Below are 16,152 nucleotides of genomic sequence, written 5' to 3'. Positions count from 1 at the left end.
AACAGTGGGGCTGATCTATGTGTGCTGGACCATTACAAACACACATTACAGTATTTCACAGTAGGGATTGAAGCTGCTAGAGTACAGGCTGGTTTTATGGTTTCATTTAATAAAACAGTGATTGCATAATGTTACATACATACATACATAAACTTTATTTCAGTGTCAATGTATTTAGCTGACATCAGCTAATTGGGGACACTACACTAGTACAAAATATTAAAATATATATGTACATACATAATAAACTCTATGTAACAGTTAGCAGTTAACTTATGATTATGTAATGATTACTAAAGTACCTGAACACTAATAGGGAAGTCACGTTCTAACTGTGCACAGACTTCATTTACTTCCTTTTCCAAGGCAGGCAAGTCATGCAATTCCTCAGTGTCACTACAAATCTTTTCAGAACATCCAGGAGGCAGAAAGAGTGAAATCCTTTGGTTTCGTCCAAGAAGGCCTCTTAAGCAGAACTTTAAGATTCCATCTGTGGCAAGCTAACACAATAAATTATAAAATAACAGTCAAACGCCACTTTTCAGCCTACTCTAAAGCTACATGTATCAAGTAACCACCCTACTTTTCTATTCAAAAACAGTGTAGTCACAACCTTTCTACCTCTTTTAATTAAGCTGCGACAACCAGTTCCTCGGACTGGTGATTTAAAAATTAATTTTATATAAAAAATTTTTGGAATGTCATCACTAAACACAATTCCACACACACATGTATTTTAAATATACATGTTCACAATTAATAAACAGCTAACACACTTGAAAAATATAATAAGTGAAAAGATGTAACTTATGTTCAATTCGCTACATGTACATGTACAGTAAACAATCAAAACCTAAAGAAAACTGCAGCACAGGACTGTCTACTTGGGTAAATATACACACCATGGCCACCTTCTATTTGGCAAATACTCAACATTACTTGACACATATACAATACAAAGTTTTTGTACCTGTTTCCAGTCATGTGATTTGAGGTATGGTTTCTTACAGAAGAAAGCACATGGCTTCCAGCCATAACCTGAGGGCACGCACACATTAAGTGCCCGCTTATCAGCCAGTTTGAGGTCCGCACTAGATAGACGAAATGGAGCAGCAGGCAGCATGTTTCTTTCGCTCTTTGCTTTGCCTCTTTTTCTCGCTGTTTGCTCTGTTTTGGTTTCATCACCTAGAAAACAACAAAATAACAATAAAACAGATCCGACCATAAGAAAAACCTTAATGTTTTTTACTTCGCAGATGGATTTAAACATTCTGAATGGAGCTGTTTTGCTTTGTAAACTTCAGTGTAATACAAAAAGGCAAATACAGAAAGCAAATTTACTGTGTGAATGTATTCATGGCTAAGTTGAAACTGAAAAAGGAAGTTGCCCACCAAAATACTGTTACTGTATTTGACTGGAAACAACATCAGATGTTTTCTAAGGTTTTTTGACCAGAAAATCACCTTCAAATAATGTTGAGCTGCAGTAGATCTTTAGATAAAGCAAAAATTTATTGTTTACTTTGTTCACATTGAGCGATTTTTCACGATTTATGCAAGTTTTGATTAATGCGATCGGATGCAAGTTGAGGTTCATCATTATGCAAAATCACACAAATGGCCGGCCACAGTTTTGTGAGGTACATGTACATGTAACTGTAAAACAAAAACAACAAATTAATGACTTAATTAAACCTAGGTTTGCCTGTTTGAAAAAGTAGAGATTATAATAATGAGGTGGCAAAATTAATGTGGCCACTGTTATAAAATGTAGAAACCTACTTTGTGTGGCCTTTCCAGCTGCTTCAGGCTCGTCAACTTGCTTTTCCTGTAGCCAGCATCCTTGAAAACGACCCAACTCTTTTTCTGCCTTTCTAACTTTTATGCTATCACCTTTACCAGTAATTAAGTCAAAAAATGTGCAAACAATATTTTTGAGGTCATGTATCAGGTCAGGAAAAGCTTGATTTGGCCTGTCATAGTTGGGCAACAACATGAAACAGTTGGCACCTCGTGATCCAGTAGCTTTAGCAACGTTACTGGCTTGTGCTGTGCTCTTTGCTCTGTTGTGGGCAACTGAATTCCAAAGAATATCACTGATATTGGCATCTGCTGGTGCTGACGTTGTTTCTGGTTTGAAGTCTGGACAGGTCCTTTTCTGTTTACGCAAGGGGTGATCTTCACTAAGATAGCATCTGTTTTCCAGATAGACTACCTTGTCCAAAGAGGACACAAATTGGCCTGGGAGTAATAAAAAAGAGAAGCAAAGGAAACATTGTACCATACACTGCATGTATTTAATGACATTTTTACCCAAAAATATTCATTTCAATAACATTTCAGACTTACAGCCGGTTAGCTTTACATTAAGTACTGGTCTTGTCTGATCAAATTGCGACTTACATTTGAGGACAGAAAAAAGTAATTACTAATCCCCATGAAATTCCAAAAAACTGAGAGGCAAAACTCCTCCCTTCCCTTTAATAAACTTACCTATTGACTTCTGATGATGTCAGTGAAAAGGCATGAATGTATGAAACGTAGTAATTTAAGTTGGTGGAATGTTTCAATAGAAAACTTTAGATGTCGCATGATACGCGATATAAAGCTGTAATGTACTTTCACGGCATTGTATATTATATTGATTTCTTCTGCTGTGCACAAGATTAAAAGCAAGTACGTATTAAAAGCTTACAGAACAATAAGTAACAAATTGTGATGTGTATTAAAATTTGTTTGCAGACTCGGCATCAGGAGCATTAGAAAACTAATGGTTAAAATGGTAAGATGGTCACGCATTACATGTAATTTCCCAGGGTTGGGGGCATGTGATCGCCTTAATTGGGGCATTTGAATGGCTGTTTGGCTCAGGGAGAGGGGGATTTAAACACTAATTTACTAAAAATTCAAATGCCCAAGGGGTTGTCTGGGGGAGGGGGGGGGGTGGGTGGGATTTCGAAGCCTCGATTTGTCCGGTACGCAAGTTTGCAATGCTATCATCAAATTATCATTTTGTGGAGCTATTTGAAAAGTTAAGCATTGATACTTTAGTCTGTAATGATGACAACATGGTTCACTTTTTAGTAGTATATTGTTCAGTTTGCCTTACCTCTAATCTCACACCACATGCAACCTTGTAAGGCAGTCTGGCCTGCTGCTGTAAAAACCTTTCCCAGACCAGGATAGTAAAGAACATAACTCATCAGGGCAACTTTGAATGTAAATGACGCATTTCTGAAGGCATCAAAAAACGTGGCACCAGACAGTTCCAGAACTTCATCTACCACTATTTCAAGGAATGGATCAAGGTGTTTTGGCTCTGGGCCTTCTGTTTGAGCTGGAACTATACCAGCAAGCATGATATTCTCAAACAGATTGCGTACGTTCCTAGGTAGGTTAAGGACAGTAAGCATAATTGGCCACATTGAGTAATTGACCTTATTGCTACTAAACGGATTGACACCATCAGTGGAAAGTTGTAACAGCATTCCTCGGAGATCGCCATTGCAGAATCCTTCCTCCGAGAAAGCTTGTTTCCATGAAGGGCAATCATGAATGTCACGCATAATGGAAGAGTCTTCACACGCATCACGATTATCAGCATGGCTCTGAATGACTTCAGAAATACTTGCGTTTCCAAACATTCTTCTCCAACGAGGTCCAAGAGGAAAATAAAGAAATCTTCTTCTAGCATTAATCTTGTTACCCCAATATCGATTAGATCCGCAAACGGAACACTTTTGCAGCTTTGAATAGTCGTATCTACTAGTCTTGCGAAAGATGACACAGTCGTTCGAACAAACATGGTAAGATACTGTTGGAAGCAGAAATGGCTTGACAAAGTTGTACGCTGCATCGTACGACCCAGGAAGGATTTGGCTGTGGTAACAAACGCTTCTTCAATCGCAAAAGATCAGATAAGGCACTTTTGCTTGTGGATGGGTGTTCAGTAAGCCACATAAAATCGCTAATGCTTTAATAACAGTGATATCACTATATTCAAAAACAGGAATCTAGGCATATTCACTGTCATAAATGTCGTGTTCCATTTCAAGGTCACAGTCTTTGTCGTCAGAGCTACTATAAGAAGGTAAGGATTCATTACTCCCACTATCGTCGCTTAACGCGGCTAAATCATGTTCTATCGAGACTTCATTGTCACTAGATGAACTCGTAATGTCGATTTCGTTTTGAATTATTTCGCCATCACTTTGCTCACTAATACTCGTTGAATCTATCCGACGTCGTTTGAAATTTCTGCCGCAGTTTTCCTCACTTGAATATGATAGTTCCGCAAATGAATCATTGCCATCATGTCTGTAATCGTTCCTCTCAGCCAACAATTCATCCCCGCTCCCGCTTTCAGATAACTGATCATCATGATCATTGTCATCATGTCTGTAATCGTTCGACTTGGCCAACAATTCATCCTCGCTCCCGCTTTCTGATAACTGATTATCATGATCACCTGAATATCGGCCAAACACTTCTAGATGCCTCTTCACGATCTTAATTGATTGGGTGCATTCGGATTTGCAATTTTTGCAAGGACAAACACGATCTTTACTTGCTGTACGTTTTTTATCGCTCATGTGCTGCTCCGAGTATGGCATCTTCCTCACTCGTCGTTCTCGTCCGTGCGTTGCATAACAGATCTCGAATGTCACTAGTTAAATATTGACCTTTCGTTTACCATATACGGTGCGTAGTACACAGGGAGCCCGAGCGCTCACCGTGCGTGTGTAACCGACAAGGGAATTTAAACTGTGAATGGAAGTTGCTCTCGTACAATCTGTGACTCAATCACCCCAGAAACGTATTTCGTTTTTAATTTTTATTACAAAGTACATAAGTTTTTTTTTTTATAGCGATAAAGCGCAATATTTAGCTATAAAGCGCTAGGGCTCCCTGGGGTGAATTGAGTCGGTGATCATTAGTTGTCGGTAAATAAAAGCTAATAAATGACCCCACCTTTACCATATATGTAATACAATCAGAACTTCAAAACGAACGGCACCAAAAGTGTAGTGTTCGTGCACGTGGTTCCTATAACTGATCTCGATACTTCGATCTAAAAGAATCGTTCTCGTAGCTTCTTTAATTTTGAAATGGCAAATCACGAGCAAAAAGTAATTTGCGAATTTCTCGCTTTGTTGAAAACAAACCCAAATGCTTTGTCCAGCGTTTTGCAAACGACACAACTACAGGCAGCGATTACCTCCAACAAGCAAACGAATGCGTTGAACTCATCAAGCACGAGCTCTCGATCTACATCTAGTTCACCCACTTCTGACAAAGAGTCTGCACAGAACACTGGGGCAGTCGACATCGTTTCCACCGGCACCACCGCTTATAGCGCAGAAGATCTTCTGGCAAAACGAAGGGCAAAGGGCAAAGGATCGAAAGCCCAACAAACATTTCGGGTAAGTCCAATCTTAATTATATTTAGCCATTTATTACAACTTGCGACAACCGAATCTTGAAAGATCTTGAAATAGATTTATCTTTCTCGTGTTCTTTTACTCGTGCATATTACACGTACGTATTCTTTACAAATAAACTTTATAATCTCAGCTGGAGCGCGGATCAATCGAGAAAATTGTCGACTTAAAAGTGTGAGATTTCAAATTGAAGATTTGGGTGATACAGATCACTACATGTATGAAGCCGAATGACGATCATTAATTAATGGCCATCCGACTGATTAGGCCCCGCGCGTCCACACCGATGCGTTTAAAATATATATACTTAGTTTGAAACAAAGCGCACACTTTTCAATAGTTTTTGTCTATTGTCCACACAACAACGCACGCTGCAGAGAGTTGTACATGTGGAGACATTTGAAAATGGAGCCAAACACAAACACATAAGTTTGGACTGGGCCGGCCTATTTAACAATTGTTGTTTTCTCAATTATTTTCAGTTTGTGTTGAGGGAGTCTGCCAGGAAATGTGGCATTTGGGAGAACCCTCCTCTCATGCGAGAGATTAACATGAAAACGCTGGAAGTGTTTACTAAAAAGGTATATATATATCTAGACTGATACTTTGTATCTGCAGTGGAACTTCTCTTTATTAGGCCAGCTATCAAAGTCCCCATGGGTGGCCGCTTAAAATAGGGTTCGACTGTTTCCTTCAACTGTATTAGTAAGTCACTCCAGAATTTATTGGACCTTTCTGTAAGTAGTTACAGGGAAGCTACAGGTACAATATTGTTGTTTAAAAAAATATGTGCATACATGTAGATGGGTGGGTGGGGTGTAAGAGAAAAAAGGAAAAGTACTAGTTAACCAAATCCGGACAAAATCTGTATCCGGTTTACAGATATTCATTAAGCAATCAAAACATTATTCATTCCTTTTCAATTTTCGTTATGAATATTAATGAGTGTTATAATATTCATGTTACAAGGTAATCAATGCACTTCCCCTGGTCATGCCCATACTATAAGAAGGAGGCTTTCTGAAAGTTTGATTTATAGAAGGAATCAAATAAAAAATACAAAATTCTGGAAGCGTGCTAGAAAGGTAAGCTTCAGTGTCTAACTTTTGATCTTCATTGTCAGTATTCATATCATATGCATATGGATATTGCATATTTTATGTCAAAACCAGTTACGTATACTGATCTTGACTTTACTTAATGTAATGACTAATTATGACAGACAGGTAGCTTAGGATCTAGTTGTCTTTTTTAATACAACTTCTCAACTCCAAGTGTAAGTGGATAGCTTACAGTGTATTGCATGACTCACAATAACTTGAACCATAAGATTAAAGGAAGTTAGTAACTAAAAAACCTGAAGGGAAACAAATTTACTTTGAGTTAGCATGAGGAGGCTCAAGTTATTGATGGTTTAAGTCTGAAGTCGGAACCAATAATAATTTATTAGAGCAGGGTTCTAATTCTTTTGATGCCCTGGTATCAGCCACGGCCATTATAATATTTTTTTTAATTGGCAAATGATAAAATTCCTTAAATGTTATTATATTACCTCTTTATCTCGAACTCCGATCCCCGAAACCTATTTCCCTTGCCCTTGTTTTTCAGTCATATTTACTATCGGCAATCTCAAACTGTTTTTAGTTTCCCTTGAAAATTGGAGATAACTGGACTCAACTCTATAATCATTTCACTTGTAGATGAATAAATACAAAGATGAGGCCTGCCAGAGGCCAGTAGTTGTTGCTGAAGAAAACTCCACGCCGGTGAATACAACACTCATCCAAGTTGAGCAGACTCTTAAAGTTGATGATCCTGCTGGTCATGATCAAGTTGAAGAAGATGATCAGGACACAGGATTTTCTTTCACTTCATCGTAAGTAAAAATATGTTGCAATGTAATTATACATCAATAGCATCTTATCCTGTAATACAGTAAACTCTCTCTAATTAAGCGGACACCACTGTAAGGCGGACACCTCGCTAAGGCAGACATGAATGGCTGGTACCGGCCGAATCTCACTTGTTTGTCTGTAACTAAACTCTCTTTAAGGCGGACAGTGGACACTTCTTTAACAAAATTCAAGGCGGACACTAAAAGTACATTTTTTTTGCACAATCAATAGATTATAGGCCAGATATTATTTCAAATTGACCAACCACGGCAATAATAATCTCAAACTGATCTGATTACAAATAAATACTTAATACTGTTTACCTGGTTTAGTGTATTCTGCAACCAGTTAATTAAGTTTCCTTGTTTACAGGGAGGAGCTGTTCGTAATGGATGTTGCAAGGAAAATTGCCCGGGCAACTTTTCTCCGAACTTCCAAAGCAGACAGTAAGTACAGTATAACCCCTGCCTGATCAGATCTTACAGCAACCCAAACGTGTGACCACTAGTACTTTTAATTAATTCAGACTATCCAATCAGAAGATGAGGATAGTTTATCCACGGTTTCTAATTGAATAGTCTGTGCGCACAAAAGAATGTGAATTAATTTAAAGTAGTGACACTTATAGGCTCCTTGCAGTATATCGTCACTCATTAATAAGCTTGTGTGTACAGCAATATATATTAAACGTGTAAGACTTATGAGATCATTTCCAAATTTTTTTATACAGTGTAATAGTAATTATTGCTGTTTATAAGGCCCCCGGCCTCCAACCATGGGATATAACCTACGTACCCCAGTTGCATAAGCCCACCCAGCATGCCAAACCCACTTATTAAGTTTATTTAATTTATTATCAGAATTTTATGACATAATTATGTACTAATATAATCTGCTTTTTGAATTAATTCAAGGTGACTTTAAAAAACTGGTCATGCAGTCCAACTTTCTGAAAAGTGACGATAAAGTCGAGCTGACGGGACCAAACACAGAGAAATATCTCTGTGAAATCCAGGTAAGTACCAGTAAAAACAAGTCAGGATTAACGCCAGGAATTAATAGCCATTTATCACTAACCTTTTTGCGTATTTAATTTCTTTATAATTAGGTTGGTCAAAAATTTTACTGGCCCGAAAACCAGTTGCTGAAACATGTGGCCAAATCAAAGCAAAGTAAGCCCAAGGAACCGGAGAAAACGGCAACACAAAGTAACCCCAAGGACCCTGAAAAAAAGGCAACACAAAGTAAGCCCAAGGAACCAGAGAAAAAGGCAAAGCAAAGTAAGCCCAAGGAACCGGAGAAAATGGCAACACAAAGTAAGCCTAAGGAACTGGAGAAAACGGCACAGCAAAGTAATAAGCCCAAGGAACCGGAGAAAACGGCAAAGCAAAGTAAGCCCAAGGAACCAGAGAAAACGGCAAAGCAAAGTAAGCCCAAGGAACCGGAGAAAATGGCAACACAAAGTAAGCCCAACGAACTGGAGAAAACGGCAACACAAAGTAAGCCCAAGGAACCAGAGAAAAAGGCAACACAAAGTAAGCCCAAGGAACCGGAGAAAACGGCAATCAGCAATGAAAGCCAATACCTGCAGGTGACACCAACCGACAAACAAACAAACAAACTATTGCAAATATAAGGGGTATGTGTATGTACCTGTTGGTGAGGCTGTCCATACCCCTGCGCCATTACCAGCAAAGAGGCGCCGAATGGCAAAAGTCAGTTTAGATTTTGATTACATATAATTCATAAGATACATACCAGTTAACAATTATTCCCCGCAGTGGAGGTGGCTAGTGGTGGTGTTTTAGTATATACCAAACCAGTGAGATAGAATCCCCAAAATAATTGATTTGTTATCTCTCAGAATACTGCAAAAAAGTCTTTTGCAAATTCATTTGTGCACTGGGAGGTGAATAGCACATGCTATCCCGAGTTTGAGTAGCCAATCAGCGCATAACACACTCCAACACAAGTCCACTGGCTTGATATACTAATTAACGATATTATATTATCAGAAATAATATAATTTGTTTTATAGAAATTTGTAATGATAATTAAATTGATTTATTAATTGAACATTTTAATAAAATATTGTTCTTTACAGGATCATATTTTGATCTTGAACTAAATTAAAAGTACTAGTATCGCTTATAAGAATTTATTATTATCACTGCTGGCCAGTGGATTGATTATCTTTAAATAATTACTTATATCGTAAACGTCCATGTATAAGCCGCATCCGTAGATAAGCCGCACCCCGAATTTAGAAGCGCAGATTTTGGAAAAAAATGTAATACAATAAAGTTTGAAGTTCCAGTAACTTTCTATTGCTATAAACCAACAAGAACAAACAATCAAGGTTTCACCATAAAGTTGAAATTCCTTCGATTGAAACAAAACGAACGAGTGCTTAGTAGCCAAGCTTTAAATGTGGGGATGTATCCATGGATAAGCCGCACCCTTGATTTATGGCTTCAATTTTGTGAAAAAAAGTGCGGCTTATAAATGGACGTTTACGGTATTATATTTATGCTTCATGATCATCATTACCTTATTTCAATTGTGTATTTATTAACTGTGATGGATGGGTTTCTATAATAATTTAGATATAAGTTTGGTTTATACAAAACATAAACTTTATTCTAGATTTTATATATTTGCTTAATGAAATTGCTACATTTTGGTTTCATTGGAGGCTAGGACCTGGTGCCGGACTTGCAACGATGATTTGACATTGACGTATATATATGTGTATATATATGCCACTTGCATTTTAATTGGGACAAATCATCTTGAAACTAATTAAAGTTAATGAAAAATTGATGACCGAGCTATATATGTACATATAGTAGATCGCTATAAGTAATGATCATGTCAGATTTAATTTAATCACATGATCGATCATGATCAGGCCATCTACATGAAAGTATAGGCTGCATATAGATCATGGGCATGCGCATGATCTGCATGCATATATATATATATATATATATATATATGATATGTTCGGCCAGGTACGTATACCGGTTCTGAGATGATCAAGATAAAGTGAAAAAGAATGTGAAACAGAAATTTCACATGTTTACACGTCTATCAAAACAGGTTTCACATAGTTTTTCACATCATATCATTAAGCCTAGTCTTACAATGCATGATGTGAATTTTCTTATTTCACATAGTTTTTTCACAGGTTTCACATAGCTTTTCACATCATATCATTAAGCTTAGTCTATACAATGCATGATGTGAATTTCCTATTTCACATAGTTTTTTCACATCATCCATGATGTGAAAAGGACCATCCCATTTCACTTGGTTTTCACATGGTGATTTCACACTGTTTTTCACACATGCCCATGTGAAAAAGCAAGTGAAATTTTCACATGTCTTTCACATGATCTTCACATGCTTTTCACCTGGTTTACTCCAGTAGTGAATTAGCTTTAGATAGATAGATAGATTTTATTGAAAACAATACATGGCAGCAAAGGGCTGAATTGTGTACTGTTAAAATGTAAATAAAAATTACTTAAATACATTTTAATGCTATATAATAAGGGAACTATTACGTTCGAAAAGCTATTTACAAGATCTAAAATTAATTTATACCGTATTTATATTAAAACTTGACTTAATAATAAAACTATTTCTTGCGTGTTTCGTGTTTATTTTAGGAATGTCAAATTTGCGTGTTTGTCGAAACGAATGTTTGGAGGCCTTTCATTTCATAGTTCGGTTAAGTATACTTTTTAAAAAGATCGTGTGATGAATATAGATAGCACTTGTTTAGCGCTTAAGCCTAAGTGTTTGTGTCAGTGTTTTTAACGAGATCGTTTGAAGACAGTTGGTAGTAGCCCCTGGGTAGCAGCGTTGCCACTGTTTTTCATAATGAAATAATCTAGCGGGAGGGGTGGTAATGACCTCGACTTAGCCGCGTAGCCATCACTTTGCAAGATCCCTTTGGACTCATTTGGAGTGGTGGGGTATTCAGCAGTTACTTTATTGTATAACCTGTTTGCCAATGACACCACATAATAAGACTTAAGTTGGCGCATTTTCGTAAAGCAGAAAAATTAACTTTACAAAGACAAGGACAATGACAAGGACAACTTTTATTTGGAAACTGATTACAATGAATTAACTTCTATTTCTACCGCAGTGAGAGGCACACCTACTTAACATGGAGGGACATGTCTTCCCAGGGTGGCATATTAACTAAATTCCACTCGAATAGACTGTGGACTCGTCCAAGTAAGGATCAGTATTTGCCAGCATACTTCAAGCAAGTATGTGATGAGTACATGGCATCAGAAAATCCACACAGAGTCTTTCCAGTGGAGGTTGGTAAACATGCAATTAGCTCATTATTTAACGTACTATGTCCTCATTTAGGGTTCATTCAATTTGCTTACTGTTAAGTAGTTACTTACACCTTTACTGTAAAAAATTGTTTGAGCCACCTTAAGCTACCATTCAGAAATTTCTTTCGAAACTGATCTTTACCACAACTCTAGGCTAATACTTATTCCTCATTTGCTCTCCAACCATGCCAGTTGACCTTGATTTTAAACTGTCACAAACAGCATACATGTAATTGTCTCTTCGAAAATGTGAAGGGGAATAATTTTGATTGTGTTGCAAAACTCCCATACAATGACATGTTTTATGATAAAAAAGGATCACAGGATGTCATTCTCATTTGCACTGATTTTCAATTTTTTCTTCTTTTAGTGCCTTGGAAGACAAACAACATCAGATCCAATATCTCCTATATGGGTGATTGGTTCAGACTTCCACATAAAAATAACTGATAACAGGGATGCAACAAGGATTGACACACTGACATCACCCTACAGTGTACTTGATAGTAGGGTAGACAACTCCTTACAGCCTTCGAACATAGAAGGTGCATATTTCATAGCCCCTTTTTAAATTTAACTATTATTGCACGACAATTCTACCATTCATTTCGGCAAACAAGAGATTAGATTGTGATTATTGCCTTTCATTGATTTTGATGTTTCTATCCTGAGGCTAATTCATAAGGCAATTCATTACATACCTATTACATAATATTAGTATCAATAAAAACTGATTCTTCTCTTTTTCATCATGACAACTAGTCTTTCCCAACTGATGTCTCCACAATATGTGAAAAATAACAATAAATCTAATGGAATCGCAACTTTAATTTTTTCAGGGGGTCTAGACACAGGGGAGATCTTGAGGTCTATGATTAACACAATGGACAAGTACATGAAAGGGAATTTTCCATCAGCCCAGTTAATGATCGGTGGAGTAAGGCTAGCTGTGCACTATGAACAGCTAGTTAACGGTCCAGATGGAGTGCCTTTGATAATGGCGTGGGGTAAAACCACAGCAGCTAATGCAGCCATGGCTATCATTGGGCAGAGGGAAAGTATAGGAGGTAAGAACGTTATTATAATAATTATTCTCTATGTAAGTATAAACAGTGCTCACAACGCATTGCTCAACAAATGCATCATGTGTCCCAACCTTTGTTTTACAGGCCACTGTTGAAAAAAAAAGCAATGAATGAACAGATAGGAATATGTCATTAAATACATCTATCCTAGCTTTGTGATAGTCTTCCCTTACATTTATCAAGAAGAATTATTCACCAAATGTTTTTGTTCACCATCTTTTAGTTGTAAAAGATGGCTAGAACCCTGTGAAACCTGCTAACATTGGCTTTCTTACTTGCAAGTTCCTCTTAACCTATTCCTCTCAATTCTTCCTCTTCAAAATATATTTGTCACTGGTTTTCAGAGATGACATTGGCTGCAGCTATAGAAATCTCCAGCAATAGGACTCTGCCATTCCTCTGGGATGATGCATCTGACTTCGGTGTCCTAGAAAAATTAGCAGTCGCTGCCTTTAACAAGGTAGGTAGTGAATAGACAGGGTTTATTGTATACAGTTGATCAAGTAAAACATTCTAAGGTTACCTAAATCGAAGAACACTGGCCTTTGACTCCAAAGCCATTAATCTTTTAAGGCCAGATAACTGCTTCAAATACTATGAGCTAGAATATGGGCCAACAAATTGTCTTCTCCATGCCATAAATTTTGCTTCTGAGAAGAACGAAGCTCTACTTTCCGTCAATTTAGATATAATTATAGTGAAAAAAAGTTTGTTTAGCACTGCATGACAAACTACAATCGTAATGATTGCATGTGCAAATTATAAAAAATTGAGGCACTGCATGATAGGCTCACTGGACCACACTTGGAAGGGTTTCGTACAGGTTATCTGCAAATCAGAACAATCAAACATTCAAATTAAATGGTAATATTATGACACAAGCATCGACATTTCCTTTAACACATGTGTTGCCATGGTTACTTATAACCAGTAACAAAGACATACCCCTCCTTAGTCACTTTTTTTACCATTTTCCAAAGTTTGCAACATTCATGTCCTGTGTAAATAAACAAGTAAACCCTGTTTATAGAGATTGAGATAAAAATAAAAAGGCCTCAACAATTTAAAAAATATATATACACAATGGCTTTATAGCAATTTCTTATTATTATTATGATTGTTATTAGTCCAAAAAGAAAACAGCAGCATCACGCCAAAAGTCATTAGGGACCTTTAGCATCGTGTTTACGGCAAACGGCAAACGGCTGCTAGCGGTTTGAGGTTTCCTGTTTGCTGTCGGCACCAAAATTGACTTTAGCATGGAGTTGACGTCTTTTGGCGGGAAAAAGAGCCTTTTTATCTTCTTCAAGGTATTTTGAGATAAGGCCATTCATCCTTTCTCTACAAGCTCACACTGAGAGCACAACGGGTTTTTTGTCTTCCGAAAAAATAGGGGAAAGTACCCTCGCAATTTCCTCATAATCAGCGGGACATTTTGGCCTTCGCTGGGCTACCTTAGTCGCCAGCATCACGTCTTGGCAAGTGTTTGCCCATCTAAAAGGCATTTTCTAGAAATAGAAGAAGGCATACATTGATACAGAACTCCCTAACTGTGCTTCTTTGCATGCACATGTTTAGGAACTTCGAGCCGCCATTTTGTTTTCAACTTCTTTCACCACTCGATTTTCTTCATTTTAGATCATGCAAAATACATTCTTTTTTAATCATAAAAAACGACATTTGGATCCATAAAAGGTAGAAATTTCTTACTACAAGTGTCAAACGTGAGTTGGTTTCGTTAAGCGGCCAAAAAACCTTCCCGTAAGCCACTTACCGCTGGAGCGCCTTCTTCCCGTCAAAACCGGAACCGCAAACTGCAAACGTGACAGCAAAGCGGTGGTCACGTGACCTCCTCAGGTTCGCCGTTTCCCGTAAACGTGATGCTAAAAGTGTCTATTGTCACCAAGAACAGTGCGTATCATTACAATGAATCCACAAGCAGTGAAAAAACTGTCAAGAGAGACAAAGAAAAGCTTGGAAGGTAAGGCATGTGCAATGTAACAAGGGAAAAGGGACTATCACACCAGCTCACATGTAGATTGCATGATAGTGACAGATTTGTCTAAATTTCACAACTCTGTGACTGAATATTACACTGAGATGGATATAACCTAAGACCATTACCGTAGTGGCAAGCTTACCATCTTTGATTGATATACCTGAACATAAATTTTCATACTCCTAAACAGGTTTAATGTAATGTTGAATCAGGTGAGCCAATTGGAGCGAATTTATGCCCTTCATAACAGACACTCAATCATCTGACAAAGTAGTTATTGCAAGTGTTGACTTAATGACTATTGCAAGTGTAAACCTAACACATTACTGTTTTTTTTTTTTTTTTTTTTTGGGGTCCCCAGAGTGTTTTCAAGGATTGCTGTTGTTCCGTTTAACCGCATTGAAAAGGAACAGAGTTTACAAAATTCACTAAATCTTCAAGTGGAGTTGAAACCACTCCTAGAAACAGTGGTCCATAGTATAGGAATTATTCTAAGGTTAGGGGATTCCTTTGCAACAATGAGGAAAGACCCCATGTTTCAGGAGGTTTTGACCATAACTGATTCCCTCAGTGGAATTGATCTCCGAGCCAAATTCAATTATGTGCTGTTCACATTTTCAACTGAAAAGGTAGGTTCATGTGTTAAATCTCACACATGCAAATTTACTAACATTTATGTAGGTTTTGATATTTTCTTTTTGTAAGAAACTAACATTGAAAGTTTGCATCCGAGCTAAAATGTTGAGTCTAGTATATATAACGCTGTAAAGATTGTCAATCCCCAGTTTGAGTATGCTTATTGATAACAGCCAAATTTAAAAACGGCTGTAAGAAAATTGCAATCAACCAGAGCAAGAGGTGTTTTTTTTTTTAATAGTCTGAATGAAGAAGTACAGTTTGTCACTCACAATAGTCGTGGGGCATACTTTTAACATTTATTATAACTAGGACTTCAAAGTTTCTGGCTCGAAGATCGCAGAGAGACACTTGTCAGTGTTTATAGTTTAACAGCTGAACTTTAATTTGTAATCCTTCTTCAAACCAAAATAATTTGGTAGAGAATTTGAGGTATACCCTCACCTCTTGTACAGTTTGCTGGTATAAATGCCAGGACTTGATAAGTTGTACATTTTCATGTTTGCTAAGCAGGGTATCAGAGTTAAGTTTATTTAAAAATTAATACTGTGTATCATCATGCTTGTTGTATGTATACATTTTATATGTAGCATTGTTTCAAGTATCCTGTACTCGTATAGCTGCCACCAAAATATATTCCTTAATGCAGGTTCTAGAGATGCTGGATTTGAAAGATGAATACTTTCCTAGAGTGAAATAGTGGTTGGTTGACGCTGTCATCCCTAATCACAAACA

General features: G+C 37.3%; 1 protein-coding gene across 1 annotated transcript in view; it reads right to left on the bottom strand.

Moving 5' to 3' along the window:
• The window catches only part of LOC138046475 (uncharacterized), a 4,663-nt gene extending 1,019 nt beyond the window's left edge, over window positions 1–3,644 (bottom strand). Inside the window, exons 1-4 of the mRNA XM_068893105.1 lie at window positions 3,110–3,644; window positions 1,783–2,241; window positions 971–1,185; window positions 303–500 (exon numbers count right to left, since the gene is read on the bottom strand). Of these exons, the coding sequence (XP_068749206.1) occupies window positions 303–500; window positions 971–1,185; window positions 1,783–2,241; window positions 3,110–3,644 (1,407 nt within the window). The remainder of the gene's footprint in view (window positions 1–302; window positions 501–970; window positions 1,186–1,782; window positions 2,242–3,109) is intronic.
• Window positions 3,645–16,152: the final 12,508 nt, after the last annotated feature.

This window comes from Montipora capricornis, chromosome 4 (assembly GCF_036669925.1).
Source record: "Montipora capricornis isolate CH-2021 chromosome 4, ASM3666992v2, whole genome shotgun sequence".
NCBI lineage: Eukaryota > Metazoa > Cnidaria > Anthozoa > Scleractinia > Acroporidae > Montipora > Montipora capricornis.
Note: the sequence above shows the minus strand (reverse complement) of the source record. Positions and strands in the feature narration are given on the sequence as shown.